At 51.9% G+C, this 14,675-nt stretch overlaps 8 protein-coding genes across 8 annotated transcripts; 4 read left to right on the top strand and 4 right to left on the bottom strand.

The window, feature by feature from the left end:
- Positions 1 to 1,088: 1,088 nt before the first annotated feature.
- BJX67DRAFT_107660 (uncharacterized protein) lies at positions 1,089 to 1,780 on the bottom strand. Its single transcript, XM_071024268.1, has one exon. The coding sequence runs from the start codon at positions 1,681 to 1,683 to the stop codon at positions 1,183 to 1,185; it is 501 nt and encodes a 166-aa protein (XP_070886176.1). The 5' UTR covers positions 1,684 to 1,780; the 3' UTR covers positions 1,089 to 1,182.
- A 649-nt stretch (positions 1,781 to 2,429) lies between these two features.
- On the top strand, positions 2,430 to 3,331 carry BJX67DRAFT_107765 (uncharacterized protein). The gene has a single exon (XM_071024270.1). It carries the CDS (start codon positions 2,543 to 2,545, stop codon positions 3,095 to 3,097), a length of 555 nt encoding a protein of 184 aa, XP_070886177.1. The 5' UTR covers positions 2,430 to 2,542; the 3' UTR covers positions 3,098 to 3,331.
- BJX67DRAFT_107657 (nuclear import receptor MTR10) lies at positions 3,304 to 7,054 on the bottom strand. The gene is made up of 7 exons (XM_071024267.1): positions 6,701 to 7,054; positions 6,516 to 6,608; positions 6,190 to 6,462; positions 6,002 to 6,092; positions 4,236 to 5,942; positions 3,655 to 4,185; positions 3,304 to 3,598 (listed from the first exon to the last, which is right to left on the bottom strand). Exons 1-7 carry the CDS (start codon positions 6,830 to 6,832, stop codon positions 3,510 to 3,512), a joined length of 2,916 nt encoding a protein of 971 aa, XP_070886178.1. The 5' UTR covers positions 6,833 to 7,054; the 3' UTR covers positions 3,304 to 3,509.
- A 104-nt stretch (positions 7,055 to 7,158) lies between these two features.
- On the top strand, positions 7,159 to 8,056 carry BJX67DRAFT_353386 (small nuclear ribonucleoprotein E). The gene is made up of 3 exons (XM_071029116.1): positions 7,159 to 7,422; positions 7,479 to 7,569; positions 7,627 to 8,056. The coding sequence occupies exons 1-3, from the start codon at positions 7,282 to 7,284 to the stop codon at positions 7,677 to 7,679; spliced, it is 285 nt and encodes a 94-aa protein (XP_070886179.1). The 5' UTR covers positions 7,159 to 7,281; the 3' UTR covers positions 7,680 to 8,056.
- Positions 7,675 to 8,830, bottom strand: BJX67DRAFT_107820 (5-formyltetrahydrofolate cyclo-ligase). The gene is made up of 3 exons (XM_071024272.1): positions 8,600 to 8,830; positions 8,034 to 8,546; positions 7,675 to 7,974 (listed from the first exon to the last, which is right to left on the bottom strand). The coding sequence occupies exons 1-3, from the start codon at positions 8,691 to 8,693 to the stop codon at positions 7,853 to 7,855; spliced, it is 729 nt and encodes a 242-aa protein (XP_070886180.1). The 5' UTR covers positions 8,694 to 8,830; the 3' UTR covers positions 7,675 to 7,852.
- Positions 8,831 to 9,002: 172 nt separating this feature from the next.
- Positions 9,003 to 9,877, top strand: BJX67DRAFT_372107 (protein rot1; the record flags this gene model as incomplete). The annotated part of the gene is made up of 4 exons (XM_071031202.1): positions 9,003 to 9,116; positions 9,181 to 9,295; positions 9,352 to 9,530; positions 9,581 to 9,877. 4 exons carry the CDS (start codon positions 9,003 to 9,005, stop codon positions 9,875 to 9,877), a joined length of 705 nt encoding a protein of 234 aa, XP_070886181.1.
- A 91-nt stretch (positions 9,878 to 9,968) lies between these two features.
- On the bottom strand, positions 9,969 to 11,000 carry BJX67DRAFT_107816 (uncharacterized protein). The gene is made up of 2 exons (XM_071024271.1): positions 10,714 to 11,000; positions 9,969 to 10,636 (listed from the first exon to the last, which is right to left on the bottom strand). Exons 1-2 carry the CDS (start codon positions 10,854 to 10,856, stop codon positions 10,234 to 10,236), a joined length of 546 nt encoding a protein of 181 aa, XP_070886182.1. The 5' UTR covers positions 10,857 to 11,000; the 3' UTR covers positions 9,969 to 10,233.
- A 646-nt stretch (positions 11,001 to 11,646) lies between these two features.
- On the top strand, positions 11,647 to 14,433 carry BJX67DRAFT_107869 (putative non-repetitive nucleoporin). Its single transcript, XM_071024273.1, has one exon. It carries the CDS (start codon positions 11,712 to 11,714, stop codon positions 14,283 to 14,285), a length of 2,574 nt encoding a protein of 857 aa, XP_070886183.1. The 5' UTR covers positions 11,647 to 11,711; the 3' UTR covers positions 14,286 to 14,433.
- The last annotated feature ends 242 nt before the right edge of the window (positions 14,434 to 14,675 follow it).

Here is a 14,675-nt window from a genome sequence, read left to right on the forward strand (position 1 = left end):
CCCTCATGAGCAAACCCCAAGAAACCTGCCATCAAAGTGTCAGAAGACCAGCAAGCAGGAATCGGAAAGCCCTGCCATTTTCTCAGGTCTCCGGGCCAATCCCAGCCCGTAGGAAGAACCGGTGCGTCGCTGGATTATGCACTGCGGCAGCGGCGGTTACGCTGCTAGACCCCTCTCCTTGGTGTCCTTGGGTGGAATCGAATGGCTCTTGCGCAGCCTGGCTCCAGTCAACTGGGATTAGCTTCGAACTCAGTCAAGAGATCCAAGTTCCTGTCCTGCTCCCTTATTTGCAGACGATTGGCAAGGCCCAACTGCCAGGAGTGCGGAGAAAAGATCTGCGACGCTGTTCGTCGATGAGCTCGTCATCCCGAGATCGTCTCCAGCCTCTGCCGGTGTGTGCAATCAAGGGTCTGCATTGAGCGAAGCTGCATCCATGACGCACCGGTGACTGAGAAGGCAGGTCTTTCCTGAGGAACCTGGCGGGTGCAGACTTCTCGGAAGCCTATAGGGCTCGAGATCTCGCGTGCGGCGATCGAGGGTGCATTTGCAGCAGGGGTACTCCATGAGCTCTCGTGCTCGACAGCTGCATGCGACCCTCAGTGGTCGCATTTGCGAAATCTCCCGACCATGAGGCATGGGCCTGACCATGGCCACCGAATCTCCAGGCCCTGTGCGTCGTTCCACCATCGAGGGGAGCCGAAACAGTTTCTCGAGCCCACTCTGTGGCGCAACTTCAGCGGCAGAGACACCAACTGAGGCATTTTCAAGGAACGAATGTCCTCATTTTCGCTTGAGCTCAGGACGCGCTGCCCCAAGCGAAGAGCCAACAAGAAAAAGTAAACATCGCACCTCAAACCGCCACCGAGCTCCCGGGAATTGGCGCTCTCCGCTGGTTCCCCCAGTTTGGGTCCCAACACCGCGGAGATCAGACGACTGTGCCAGGACAGCGTCGCACAACGCCATCAAGTCGTCAGCGATAAGAGGAAATACCTGATGCAAATCTATGACAGATCGAAAATGCAGCCTCGACGTTTTTCATGTCCTCGGTACTGTCAGAAACGGGCCCCTTGGTGTGCATTGGTCCCAGCGCGCCGGAACTGTCAACCGTCCTCAACCATCGGGAAAACAAGACAGGACTATTGAAAGGATAACCCGGCGGTTGGATTTTGAGTTGAATGATCCTCACTTGGCTTCCCGCCCTTTTTTTTCGATCCGTGGATGTTGACAATCATTTAATTTCGAGTGCTGCGCCAAGGGATCGACTGACCCGTCGTCGACAGATGAACCTGACACTCTCATCCTCTCCTCCACCTTCCGTCTCGTCTCAGCCTCCAGTGAAGCCAGATGTAATCTCAGATGCTCCATAGCATTAAACCCTTCGCGGACTGTACCAGCCGAAAACAGACGAGGAGGAGAACGTGCCACTCCTGCAAGGTCAATGCCAAGAAGGCATCGAGAAAAAGAAAGCACAAAACAAGATGAGTCGGGCAACGCAGTGGCAATTTCATTTGCCAGCAGGAAGTCCAGACGGAAGAGAAAGCAACTTCGAAGGTTGATGACGATCTGATCTGATCTCGAATCCACCCCCTCCAGCTTGCCAACGAGCGAGCGATTACGTACGTCTTCATTCGAGAACTTGACCTCAGAGGAGAGAGATGAGTCTGAGTCTGAAGAACAATGCATTCCCCTGAGTTAATGGGTTTGATTATGGGTTGAAGGTAGCTGTTAGTTTTTTCCACGTTCCCCGCTCCAAACGCTCAAAAGTCGACTCATCGGAAGTAAACCAAGCAACCCATCACGAGACCTCTCCACCTCCCAAGCTTGAAAGCATCACACCCGACGAACGATCACTAAACGCAATCACTCAGAGCCATCACTCAGATGTGCCTCCTTTCGAGCAAAGTGCACCAGACTCCTCCTCTCCTCTTGAGATCCTCCAGCCAACTGGACTTGACCATCTCTCCCAAAGGCACTTGAGTCTGTTCCCATGGCAGGAAGACTCCACAGCATCTCAGTCTCAGCCTCGACCCAGCATTCCGGATTTTCAGCCTTTGCCGACCTTTCCTGGCGCTAAACAGAAAAGAACGCCAAGGGGGGGGAGAGAGAAAGGAAGGAACTGGCAGAAAAAGAAAACAGCCATCCCCAGATTCAGGTGGAGCTTCAGGTTCGGGCAGCCTGCATGAGGACAAAACGGGTTGGACCCGACTGCGGACAACGATGAGGGAAGGAAAGAGAAAAGGTCCATTCCAATCGGGGGGTTTTGTGCTGTTTTCCGAACAGTTGGAGTTTGGAGGACGTAGATAGATTGTTACCATCCGAGGAGTTGAAACTCACCTTCGATCTGCCTGTCGTCAGCTTCGAGTGATACCCTCTTGGGCACTGTAGGTACATTCCCTGGGTGGACCAGAGGCAATATGTTCACGCCTAGAAAAGACATCGCCAGGCAGCAGAGAAAGGTGGAGGCGAGGAGGTCAGGAAAAGAATTTCCTTCCAAAATCCATCGAGCAGTTTCCTGTCGGCGTCGCCAAGGATTCCGAGTTGTATGAGCGACTTTAATTTCTTTTTCCATCTGGGCCCGCGGCGTGTCTTCATCAGCATCTTGGATTTGTCTTGTCTTCATTATGTAAGAGGAATTGCGAACGGAGTTTCTCTGGAGGGCATTTGTCTTCTCAAGTTCTTTGGTCGATATCGCCTCTGCGCATCCTCGCTCATGGGAGCTGTGCTCCAAAGTAAGCGTGAATGTCCTCCGTCCACAGCAATCAAAAACGTTCAAGGTTTTTGCGCGACGTCCCGCTCTGAGCCTGACCCATCCACCAGGATGAGCCAGACCCGGGCCGGGCGCAGAAGGCGGGGCATATCTCCTCAAAACAAAAGAAACAAAGAAAGGAAACGCCTCAATGCCAGACTCAATCTCCCGAAACTATATTTCATAATGGGGCGCAGATACAGACAAGGAATCATGCGGTTGATGGGTGGATGTGGCGCCCTCGGGGCCTCGTCAGCTCCATTCGCGTGCAGCACGGCTTCTCTGAAACAAGACCACGCAAGCAATCACAATCACGCTGGTGGGAGGAAAACGGCTGGCAAGAATACATGATTGGGTAGGAGTGATATTTGCAGGTTGGGAGGTTGGCAGAAGCGCGAACGCTTGGGGTCTCTGCTCAACACTGTCCTGGTCTCATGACATGCGCGATTATTGTATAGGAGGTGGTTAGATAGTTGAGGAGATTGTTTGAAGGGTTTCCGTCCACGAGAGCTGAGCGTGTTCGGGACAGACTCGAGGAGCGGGTTGGTGGGGGGAAGTTTCGTGTGAAATGATGGTGATGGTGATGGTGATGATGCTCATGCTCATGATGGATTCCCAATGCTCCAAGTCTCTCTCTTTCTTTCCCACCTAAGTGGTGCCCCAACTCCCAACCGGTCTGGTTTCTCCATCCCTCTCATCCCAAATGAAAATAGATGATAGTAGAAATGAGTAATAAGTACGAAGACACAATCAAGGAAGAGATCTACCCGCTAAACCGGAACCGCGTAGCCTCCAACCTGCCTAAACCTTCTCTCGGGGCCACGTTTCTTCGTCGGTATGAGTTGGTAAAGTCTAAACAGCAAAGTCAGCCAATGCCATGTCACCAATTCCCGGGATCGTCTGCATACCTTGCAGGAGAGCCCGAATTTTCCGTGTCTCTCCCGACTGAACCTTGTCAGAAATCCCCTTCAACAGCCGCTCCGCCTCGCCCGCCTTCATCGTCCCTACAGGAAGCATCTGGAGAGTCGACTGCACCCACCCCCCCGCTTCTGGAGGCATCAAGTCAAACAGAGACATCATTAGGCTTGACGCATCCGGGAAGCACTCTCCGGGGAACGTAAACATCATCCCGGTGAGAATGCGTTGCACGAGGACTTGCCCTTGTGAGGCAATCAGCTGTTTCACTGCCTCACGAATCGCCGGAGGGTTGGAGTAAGCTTTTCCATCCGGCGCGGTGAAACTCGACACTGCAGGCTTGTCAAAAGCGAAGCTAAAGAGATCATGGTAATAATGCAGCGTGGCCATGAGGGGGTCAATCTGTTGTAAAGTAAGGGAGCTTAGCGCAGCCGAAAATATCGGCACTGCGAGGCTCGAACTGATGCAATCTTTGGGGTAGAATCGGACGGCATCGGAAGAAAGACGAAAGAAATCCTCGATAACTGCTAATGCGTTAGAATTAGTCGAGAAGGGAATATTTTGGAATACATACCATCAGGTAGGTTTTCCGGCGCCAAATCATTCAGGGCGCGCAAGAAAGCAGTTGCTTGCTGCTCGTAGAACTGGAAAACTGCACGGCTGGTGGCGGGGTCAACAAACTCAGCTCCCTCAGAGAACTCGCGCACAACGGCATCCGTGGCCCATAGGAAGCACCCTTCCCGAGTCACCTCGAATCCGCTCGCAAGGCTCTGGGCGAGCGTGGGAAGCAAAGGAGTCATGGCGGTTCTATAGCTTATTATCATATTTCTCCAGCAACGGCATACGCGCTCGAGGATAGGCGTAGAAGTCGTGAAGTTCATCACGAGTGTGGTCATGATGGGCAGGATTTCGCCACAATACTTCACTGCCGGGTTTTCCTGGTCTCGAGCAACGTACGGATTCACCACTAAGACAAATATCGTGATCAATTGAAGGTGATCAGCAACAGCTCGCTGGCCCTGTTCATCCTTGGCATTGTTCGCAAGGTTCATTATTCGAGCCATGATGGGGTCACAGAACAACTTCATGGTCTCGTAAATTTTTTCCAGTGGTTGCACGGCGACCACAGCCGCTACGCCCTCCGTGACTTCATCCTGACTGCTGGGCTTCAGTTTATCGATGACAGACTCATAGAAGGAATGGAGCTGTGCGATATGTCCCCCAAGAAGCTTCTGACAGTCAGTTCCCAGGAACTTGAAAGCCAAGGCAGCGGCCTGAACAACTTCCACAGAGCTGTGTTGGAAGCCAGATATGACGTAGTTAAGCTGCGCTTCAAGGGTCTCAGGGTGTTGGGCGGTCCATTCTGTGTATCGCGCAAGCGCCATGATAGCCTGGAAACGCACTTTCTCTTGGTTTGGGATCTGGACGATCAGGGGAATGACCTGCGGTAATACCGCATTTTCTTCTGGGTCAACCATGCGGCCCATTGCCCTCAAACTGAAAAGCGGCGCCTCGAGTTCCTGCCAGTTCGGGACATGCTCATCTGTCGATTGTGAAGCGTACTGCGAGACCCAGTGCTGGATGACTTGATATGCTTTTGACAAGCATTGCGTGACTCCGATGACTGCACAGCAGTCTTTGAGGACATCCCCCATTGAGTGGCGGAAATGGCGGAATTTTTCTTCCTGCTCTCGGTCGCCCCCAAATAGATCGGACTCTCCTTCCTCTGGCTGCGGGTATTGAAGGTGCTTAATCATGATATCCACCAATTTCGAGAAGACATCACCGAAGACAACCCGAGATTCTGCATATCGGTCCAAAGTGACGTATTGTTTCAGTTCGTACCAGAAGCCGAAAGTGATCGAAACCACGTCACGCTCCCAATCCCGCGCACAGCATTCCAGGACTGCTTCGACGAGCTCTCGGAACTCCGACGGTAGACGCGCAATCAACACCACCCATGCTTCACCTGCCTCAGCAAATATCCGTGTGATCCCCCTGAACGCGTCCGTATCTTCTGCTTCCGCAGACTCGGCGATTTTGGGGCGGAGAGACATTACGCGCGGATACAGAGCTTGAATGATAGGGAGCGAATCATCCACTTCGCGTGTGTCCCTATATAGAGTGCACATGCTGTCGACGGCAGCATCGAACGATCCATCATCATCGAGAGCCTTCACAATGACATCCATCAAGGGCGACTCAACAATCTTTGAGGCCGGGATCTCGCGCATCCATGATGTTATACAATCAAGAAGTCTAGGGTTAGTAGAGGCGGCGGCTAACGAATACAGTTAGCATAGCATGAAGAGCAACTATAGAAGCGAGGAAGGCACGTACGCGATGATTGAGCATACTGAATTAGGAGGTGCATGACTTGCTCGGCGTTGTCCTCCAGCAGTTCTTTCGTCCTCATTGTGAGTTCATCTTCCTAAGGTGAATGTATTAGATCCTGAACCATGGCCGCGTAAAGATTGTCGCCGCCGATCGATGGTGTAAATATGGGGTGCTGAGTTTGCCGAACATACACTTAGATTGATTTTGCGACCTTCCGTCACTTCTTCCGGGAGGATCCTGAGAAACTCCAGCACGCAGTCGCCAGCGCTGCTTCCCAGTGAAGAGCCGACAGTGGCTAGGACGTCCTTCCATTGGATCATTTGAATTGCAAGACTGGCAAGGCAGACGCAAAGTTGTGTTTGGATCGGCCGAGGTCCTGAGGCGAAAACCACGAGTAAGGTAAGCACCGAGTCTCTCAAAGCAACCACGGATTGTGCAGGCAATTGGTCAAGATCGAACATGATCTGGAGCAGTCAGTATACCAGCATGACTCCTTCAGAATAGGTACCTGGTTCACCTTTCCCTTTAACGTCGTCGCCGCGAATAATTTGGCTTCCACGGGGACATCAGCTGACTGTAGCATTTCATGGGTAACCGTCCACGCCTCGACCTAAAGAAAGAAGATTTCTTGTTAGTATAAAGACTTCCCGGGGCGATGAAGACATGCTCTCGAGACAGGGGAGGGGTTAGCGGCGAACGAACGGATTTCTGAAATTTCTCTAGAAATTCATGGGCATGAGTTTTCTCGGAGCGCGGAACATTGCCCTGCATAGTAGCGACCGCGGCGAGGACGGGGCCAAAGGCCTGTGCTGGGGCGTCTGCCTTTTCGGCCATTGTCGACGGCGAGGAGGATGATTTAATGTAGTGGACTCCGTGGAAGTGGGCAAAGAGGGGTCAACCAGGCCGCGCGGCTCAACACCTAGGGATCTCAGTCATGGATGATTTGAAGGAGCATGAAAGAAGGTATGAAGTCAGCAGGGTAAACTGTAGAAAGAGGCAGAGCGTGCAGATGCGAGGTGCGAAGCAGCTGTCAAGAGGAGCGGAAGTGGGATGTTGTGGTGATGATCCGCCTGCACGGAAAAGTTGGTGAGCCGCAGCGGTCGATGGCCGCGCGTGGAGAAACCCGCGCTCAGAGCAAGCTTTCAGACCATCTTTTTCCTTGATCATCAGCCACTCCTTGCGCAGCCAGCCACGCTTGCTCCTCGATCAATTCTTACTTATTGAATTCTCATTTTATATTCTCTGATAATAGTTTCTATCCTTTTTGCCCATTCCCTATCACCATGACTGGCAGAGGAGGTGGTGCTGCTCGCAAGACACTGCTTGCGCCGATTCACTTCATTTTCAAACTACTCCAGCAACGTTCAACAGTCTCCATCTGGCTATATGAGCAGCTCGCATTCCGCATCGAGGGGAAGATCAGAGTAAGGGATCGTTTGCTTTCTGCCAGTGGATGGTCGCTAACTGGTTGGTTGACTAGGGGTTCGACGAGTTCATGAACCTGGTCGTTGACGACGCGGTGGAGGTTAAGCTGGCCACAAAAAGCGAAGAGGAAAAGCGGAGGCCACTGGGTAGGGAGTACCTTGCTCTCGAGATCAGTTGCGATGCTAATACGAGTTTGAACACAGGCCAAATACTGCTCAAGGGTGACAATGTGTCGCTCATCCAAGCCGTCCAGTGATCGCGAGTCGCACCTCATCTCCTGAACACGCCCTTGATTCTAAAAGCTTTTCACTATGTTCTCGCGCCTACGAGGATTAAATGACAACAAATTACGCTCTGCCGCTGTAGGAAGGCTTATACGCCTGGATTGATGGAGTAGACAGATCTGTGGACATGTGAAGGAACTTTGAACTAGCGTTGACGCACAAGACACCGGTCGTCGCCGACGATTAGGATATCTACAAGCCAGTCGTGATTTGTAACGGGTACTTCTTCGGGCGGGGAAAGCGTTTGCTCCTTGAGAGAGAGGGCGACTATGATCTAATCAGAAATTTATTGCTCACCTACATCAGAGATAAGGAAAGTGTCTCACCGAGTAAAGGCATATCTCGCGTGGTTGCCTCAATTTCAGCTTCCCATCTTAGATACCTTGTCAGGAAGCTGTCATAGTATCCCTTTCCGTGGCCGAGTCTTCTGAACTCGGGATCAAACGCCATTCCCGGCATCACAATTAAGTCTAGGCCAGACGGCTTAGCTGCAGGGTTCTTGGCTGTTGGTGCAGAGAGCCCAGTACCGCCGAAGCAGTCCGTCTTGCTTAATGCCTGTGCTTTCGTGAGCGATGGGATCCCCCATTTGTCTCGTTCAAGGGACATGAACTCCTCCATTGACTCTAAAGTAAGCATATCCATGACTGATGTCTTCTGCTGGGTAGTTGTAGCCTCAGTGCTATGAATGTAAGGTACGAAGACCTCTTTATGATTCTTCAAGGCGTCTTGGACGATGTGTGTTGTTGATAGCTCCCCAGTCGGCATCGAAAGGTAGATGCCTATTCTTTTGGCTTTCTGGTATTCAGCGAGAGCGAAGAGTCTATTTGCAACTGTACGAGCTGTAGATAGTCAGCGTTCGTTGCGATCGCAAGCAGACGACGGTGAGCCGGACATTGACTGGCGACAGAGTCGGCGGGGATTCTCTGCAGGACATCCCGCATTCTTTTGCGTAGATCTTTTTTCGCTGTCTGTATTCCGGCCATCATATCACTTGGCGACGGACAGCGTCAACAGTGACGGAAGAATTGGAAAAAGATATGTGGAGAAGAAGAATACCAATATGGGGAAGCTGAGATGTTGAATCGTCGTTCAAAGGCGTCTGTGAATGCTTGGTCACTGAGTGTCTTGGCATCCCAAACATTCATCGCGATTGTTTTGGTGCATGGCTGGATCGACGGGGCCAGTCTCCATGCCAAAGAGACGGAGCCTAGCTGCGCCCTTGAATGAGGTTTCTTCTCTCAGTTACACTCAACTTATTCTGCTTCTCAAGCTCTTCAATAGCACTTCCGTCAATAATGATTGTGGTATACTTTCTCGCAAGCCTTCTCATGAGCACTGTTAGTGCCGGCAGAGCCGCCGATCTGGTCGGGACTTGGACCACCAAATCCCGCGCCGTTGTCACTGGACCAGTATGTTTTGACCAATCCAATGCGAACTTTATGGATGCAATACTGAAGCAGTCTTGGTGGATAGGGATTCTACGACCCAGTTGAGGACAGATTTATCGAGCCCAAACTTACGGGGATCTCCTTCTCATTCACAGACGACGGACATTTCGAACAAGCATTCTATCGAGCTATTTCCAACCGTCAGTATACTCGGCCTTTGGTTGTTGTTGAATTCTAATTGTGAACGTGAGAACAGCTCAGGATCCAGCATGCCCCCAAGGTATCATGCAATGGCAACACGGCACATACACCGTCGGCAGTGATGGCTCTCTACGTTTGGAACCAATCGCCGTGGACGGTCGTCAGTTACTATCAGATCCATGCTCGTCTTCGAAGGGGACGTACATAAGGTACAACCAAACAGAAAAGTATACGGTACGTCGCCCTCTCGGGACAAGCAGGCTGTTTCCGCTGACCTGTGCTAGTCTTTCACCGTCGCAGTGGACCCCTACTATGACAGCACGCGCCTCGATCTCTATTCGTTTGACGGATCGCCGATACACCCAATGTACCTCGCGTATAGGCCACCGGAGATGCTGCCGACCATAACCCTGAACGCTATTACATCCGGGAAAGCGAAACGTCATCTCGACCGCGATACGGACTCGTCTTTTGACGTACAAAAGCTAGTCAGTAAAGATGATCTTGTTGATCCTGACCGGTGGTTGTGGGCTGGCGTCGTTATGAGCGTTATGGGTGGCGTAGCCCTCTTCTTCTCCTAATTCGACGGATCTCGAGTGCCTTATTGGACAGCAAGGTTGATTGTTGGGTTTAAGTGCCACAGAGTTGGTCAATTGACGTTTTCATGTAAGATATAACGGCCAAAAGCTCCGTCCTTGGAGTCAAGCTTCTCCGGGTTGATTCACCTGCTTCTCATGCGCGCGTCTATTCTTCGGTCACAAGACTGATTCGTAACATATTCAACTGTGAGGGCTTCCCGAATGGAGGCGTGATGCCGCTGCGCATCGGATAGGATGGGTCGTGAGAGGAGAATTTCTGCATAGATCGTATGGTGGTACAGTTGTTAATATACAATTCGGATACACAATTCAGCTTTCTGCCATATCATCATCATCATTCAAGAGGAGAGAGAATTTTTGATGATTTCCGTAACCTTTGATGGTTCCGCGGGTTTGCCACTCAAGGCACCTCCAGAACCAAGAAGGGCCTTGAGGACGATGCCGATCTGGACTTGCTTGCCAGCCTCCTTCAGCTTCGTTATTTCCTGCGCGACGATATGCTCGATTTCATCAGGGCTCATTGTTTCCACTTGGCCTCCATATTCCTGAAGAATCGCCTGTGCCCTGTCCTCCTTCTCTTTGAGATCCGTTCGGCCGGCTTCCAAGAACTGCTGGGCGGCGTCCCGGGAGGCGGAAACACGCTTGTTGATGAGGGAGAGTAGCTTCAGGTCCGTATTGATTGGAGAAGAGGTCTTTTGCGAATTGTTGGTTTCAGAGATCAAAGCTCGAAGAACATCTAGTCTGGTAATGGAGAGCGGTCAGTATAGGGTTTGTAAGCGGCATTGGGGTAGATTATTGCGAGTTAGAGAAAAATATACCTCTCAGTATCTTTCGCCCTCATCGCAGTCTTCAGATCGGTCCTGAGGGTGGCCATCATCGGCGGCAGTGTTGGGCCGGCAGTCGAATTCCATCGCGCTTGGTGGAGACCCAGGCGGGTTGTTTGGCGCAAAGCTCTGAACATCGTTGTCGGAGGAGAAGGAAAATCTCACAGCTCTAATAAATCTCAGCAGATGCTTAATGATTCAAAGAAGATGCTGCTGCACAGCTCTGTTTGTGAGGCAGGTGAATGCCCAGCAAAAAGGCGGAGAGAGCAGCCTGACCTTTGCTGGTCCGTGCACAAATTTGTTTCCTCGCAGCTTATTATGATCGGTTCATCGTTTGTTTCTTCGATGGATCCTGGCGATTCTTCGACCTCAAGGACAACACTCCAGCTGAGGAACACAACGGCATCTTGATTCATGTTCCTTTCTCCCAAATCCCGGCCTACCGCTCCTCTCCCCGGCCTCCCCCTTTCTCTCGAAACGGCTTCCTCTTACCGGTTCTTGCGCTGAACGGGTCTCTTCCACGCCGGGGGGCGCAACTGTCTTCCTTTAGCCTCCCAGAGACTTCGAGGCCGCACCATGTCCTACCCTACTCTGCCACCTGTGACACCTCAAAAGCCTCTTCCTGGCGCGTTCTTTCAGACGCCCGCACCCGGCAATGCGCCGAATTCGGCGCCGCTCGCCTCCCCCCAGCCGACAGGACTACCTGCACACTCAACCCCCCAACCTGCTCTCCCTAGGTTCCCTCCGTCGTCCGCCTTAAAACCTCCAGCGGCCCATGCTCTGAATACTGAGGAGCGTGCAGCGCGGACGGTCAATGACACCCTCGCGCAGGACGCTCGCTACCCAGACTTGGATAGCTACTTGGCTCGTATGTGGGCAAAATGGATTGTTTTGGACTGAACTGTGAAGCTGACAATCGTTGTTTAGAGGGCTTTTCGTCCGATTATGACATTCCCGCTTCTTCACCATGGGCGCCCTTTCAGAAAGTCAAGATGTACAACATCCCCGACCAGATTTTCGACCAGTACAACCGAGCGCAGGTGTCAACCGGTATGGGATTGTTGGCGGAGTTGAATCATGCGTGGGTTTCAATCGACAATGCGCTGTACATCTGGGATTATACGCACTCCAATCCGCAATTGGTGGGATTCGAAGATCAACCAAATAGTATCAACTCTGTCAAACTTGCCAAACCTCGTCCTGGGGTATTTCTCCCTTCGATCACGCATTTGCTTGTCATCTCAACAACTGCAGAGGTTCTCTTACTAGGGATGAAGTGCGAATCTACTCCCGGTGGTGGTCGACAAGTGACATTATTCCAAACCGGAATGTCAACATCTGTCCGTGGATTAGACGTTCATATTCTGACTTCCTCGAAGGCGACTGGCCGCATCTTCTTTGCCAGCACTACCGATAACGATGTTTACGAGCTCACATATCAGCAGGAGGAGAAATGGTTTCAGGGTCGATGCTCGAAGGTAAACCATACGAGCTCCCGACTTGCGACATTTGCTCCATCTCTTAGCTTTACGCAAACGGCGTCGGAACTTGTTGTACAAATGGAGATTGATGACTCGAGGCGGCTGCTATATACGCTATCATCTGCATCCACAATCAGAGTATTCCACATGAAGATGGACGGCACACTTGCTCTCGCGATCACGAAACCAGCCCTCGATATCTACGCCAATATTGGCCACATCATTGCTTCTAACCAGACACTGAATTCCAAGGTGAAGATCATTTCAATTAGCCCTATCCCAGCCGCTGAGGCGTCGAGATATCATCTCATGGCAACCACTGCGACGGGTTACCGTATTTACCTGAGCGCTACTGGTTCTTATAGCTGGTCTCCGGCGCCCAATGGCGCAAACGCCCCGACAAGCATGCAAGCGCACTACGTGAAAACACCTCCTTTTGACAATTCAGTCCCTGCAAATCAGGGCCAATCGCGCTTCCAGTCATCTATGGCGTCCAAGGTCCCGATACAGACCCTCAATCCCACGACGCTAGCTACCCGGTATCCGCCAGGGTACTTTTTCTGCTTTACCTCACAGGACGCTACGCAGAAGACGAATATGTTATTTATATCGGCTCCCGACTCTGGACGCGTGGCCCGCTCCCAGGAGAATGTAATCCCAGGGAAAGCGGCCGAAACAGGGATCTGGATGTCTTTGGGCAGTAGGGCGGAGGATCTCGGGCTCAGCTCGCCAACTACGCCGGCTTCGACCAGCCCAGGTGGCTTCGGTAACGAACTCGCCGTCCAGTTCGACAATCCAGCTGCAGAGATTGCCATTCTGACAAACACGGGCATTCACGTGTTTCGGAGACGACGGCTCGTTGACATATTTGCCGCCTTGGTGCGGAACGGGGGTAGCGGCGGTGATGAGGGTCTCGAGGGCGAAATCAAAAATTTCATTCGCACGTATGGGCGGAGCGAGACACTGGCCACTGCCCTTGCAGTTGCATGTGGCCAGGGAGTAGAAGTGTCAACAGATTCGCGGCTGTCGAAGATCAACGACCCCGATGTCCTCGAGTTCGCTCGCAAGGTTTTCATCGACTATGGCGGCCGACCGACGCTCAATGAAAACGCGGTAGCCGATAACTCGACGCCTGCTATTGACACGGTTGTCCCGTCGCCTCGGCATACAGGAATCGCTCTTTACGTCTCAAGGTTACTGCGCTCAATATGGAAGAAGGAGATTGCCAGTGTTGGTGGTGCGCCCGGTGGAGCGCAAGCTATCTCATCTTCCTTCCCGACTGCCAAATTGCAAAGCATCCAGCGAGATCTTTCCGCCCTCCAGGAGTTCTTTCAATCAAACAAGTCTTTTATCGAAGGCTTGAGCGGCCCAGAAGCTCTTGCGCGCGTGTCGACGAAGCAGGAGGAAATCGAATTGCAAGCAGAGCATCGAGCGCTTCACTCACTCGTCCAACTTGTATCCCACACTATCGAGGGTATTTCATTCGTGTTAGTCCTGTTTGATGAGAAGGTCGAAGAAATCATCGCCCTCTTGCCGGAGGATTCGAAACAACGGTTCTTGAAACTCACATTCGAAGAGCTTTTCAGCACCACCAAAGGGCATGATATCGCCAAGGAGCTGGTCAAGGGGATTGTGAACAGGAACATCGCCAAGGGAGCCAATGTTGAGACAGTTGCGGACGCCCTCCGTCGGCGTTGCGGGAGTTTCTGCAGCGCCGAAGATGTGGTAATCTTCAAAGCACAGGAACTTCTGAAGAGGGCTACAGAATCTGGGTCCAACTCCGATCTCGGTCGCAATCTACTAAATGAAAGCTTGCATCTTTTCCAGCAGGTGTCGGAGAGCCTTCCTATGGACTACCTGGTGTCCGCGGTGGAGAGCTATATCTCGAATCAATTCTTTGCTGGTATGTTCCCGAGGATCTCAAGAGAGCTGTTATCTCTAACCACAGATAGGTGCTATTCAACTTGCCTTGAATGTTGCCGGCCGATCAGACAAGGCCAATATGGCTCTGTCATGGATGATGGACGGTCAGCCCCAGCCGGTAAGAGGCTTCGTCTCCGATCTTTCGTTGTGAGTTCTGACTAAATCTTGCCCAGGACACTCGAAAAGATTACTACTTGTTCAGGAAGCAATGCTATGATCTTATATTCAAGGTTATCCTCGCCGTGGATTCTCTCGCGGCCCAAGATCCTGGAGTTGTTGATGGACAGCTAACACTCGTCGCCAAACGCAAAAACGAGGCTTACGGGATAATCTCGGACTCAACAGATGAAGTATTTTTGACTAGCCTTTATGATTGGTATTTGGAGCAGGGTTGGAGCGACCGACTGCTCAGGTCGGATTCACCGTTCGTGGTTGTCTACCTCAAGCGCAAGTCGGTAGATGATCTTTCGCACGCCGATCTCCTGTGGAGATACTACACACAATCGGAGCGCTTCTACGAGGCCGCTCAGGTGCAATTCGAGCTTGCGAATA

The sequence above is a fragment of the Aspergillus lucknowensis genome, assembly GCF_044049455.1.
Source record: "Aspergillus lucknowensis strain CBS 449.75 chromosome Unknown BJX67scaffold_20, whole genome shotgun sequence".
NCBI classification, from domain to species: domain Eukaryota; kingdom Fungi; phylum Ascomycota; class Eurotiomycetes; order Eurotiales; family Aspergillaceae; genus Aspergillus; species Aspergillus lucknowensis.

Bases quoted from the DNA above. Each gene is read 5' to 3' on its own strand.
- BJX67DRAFT_107660 (XM_071024268.1), bottom strand. From the start codon at position 1,683: ATGCATTGTTCTTCAGACTCAGACTCATCTCTCTCCTCTGAGGTCAAG.
- BJX67DRAFT_107765 (XM_071024270.1), top strand. From the start codon at position 2,543: ATGAGCGACTTTAATTTCTTTTTCCATCTGGGCCCGCGGCGTGTCTTC.
- BJX67DRAFT_107657 (XM_071024267.1), bottom strand. From the start codon at position 6,832: ATGGCCGAAAAGGCAGACGCCCCAGCACAGGCCTTTGGCCCCGTCCTC. The intron at 6,609-6,700 runs GTTCGTTCGCCG...TTCTTTCTTTAG, and splicing joins TAGAGAAATTTCAGAAATCC to GTCGAGGCGTGGACGGTTAC. The intron at 6,463-6,515 runs GTGAACCAGGTA...TGACTGCTCCAG, and splicing joins CGACGACGTTAAAGGGAAAG to ATCATGTTCGATCTTGACCA.
- BJX67DRAFT_353386 (XM_071029116.1), top strand. From the start codon at position 7,282: ATGACTGGCAGAGGAGGTGGTGCTGCTCGCAAGACACTGCTTGCGCCG. The intron at 7,423-7,478 runs GTAAGGGATCGT...TTGGTTGACTAG, and splicing joins GCATCGAGGGGAAGATCAGA to GGGTTCGACGAGTTCATGAA. The intron at 7,570-7,626 runs GTAGGGAGTACC...GTTTGAACACAG, and splicing joins GGAAAAGCGGAGGCCACTGG to GCCAAATACTGCTCAAGGGT.
- BJX67DRAFT_107820 (XM_071024272.1), bottom strand. From the start codon at position 8,693: ATGATGGCCGGAATACAGACAGCGAAAAAAGATCTACGCAAAAGAATG. The intron at 8,547-8,599 runs GTCCGGCTCACC...GACTATCTACAG, and splicing joins CGACTCTGTCGCCAGTCAAT to CTCGTACAGTTGCAAATAGA. The intron at 7,975-8,033 runs GTGAGACACTTT...ATTAGATCATAG, and splicing joins GCGAGATATGCCTTTACTCG to TCGCCCTCTCTCTCAAGGAG.
- BJX67DRAFT_107816 (XM_071024271.1), bottom strand. From the start codon at position 10,856: ATGTTCAGAGCTTTGCGCCAAACAACCCGCCTGGGTCTCCACCAAGCG. The intron at 10,637-10,713 runs GTATATTTTTCT...CTCCATTACCAG, and splicing joins AGGGCGAAAGATACTGAGAG to ACTAGATGTTCTTCGAGCTT.
- BJX67DRAFT_107869 (XM_071024273.1), top strand. From the start codon at position 11,712: ATGTACAACATCCCCGACCAGATTTTCGACCAGTACAACCGAGCGCAG.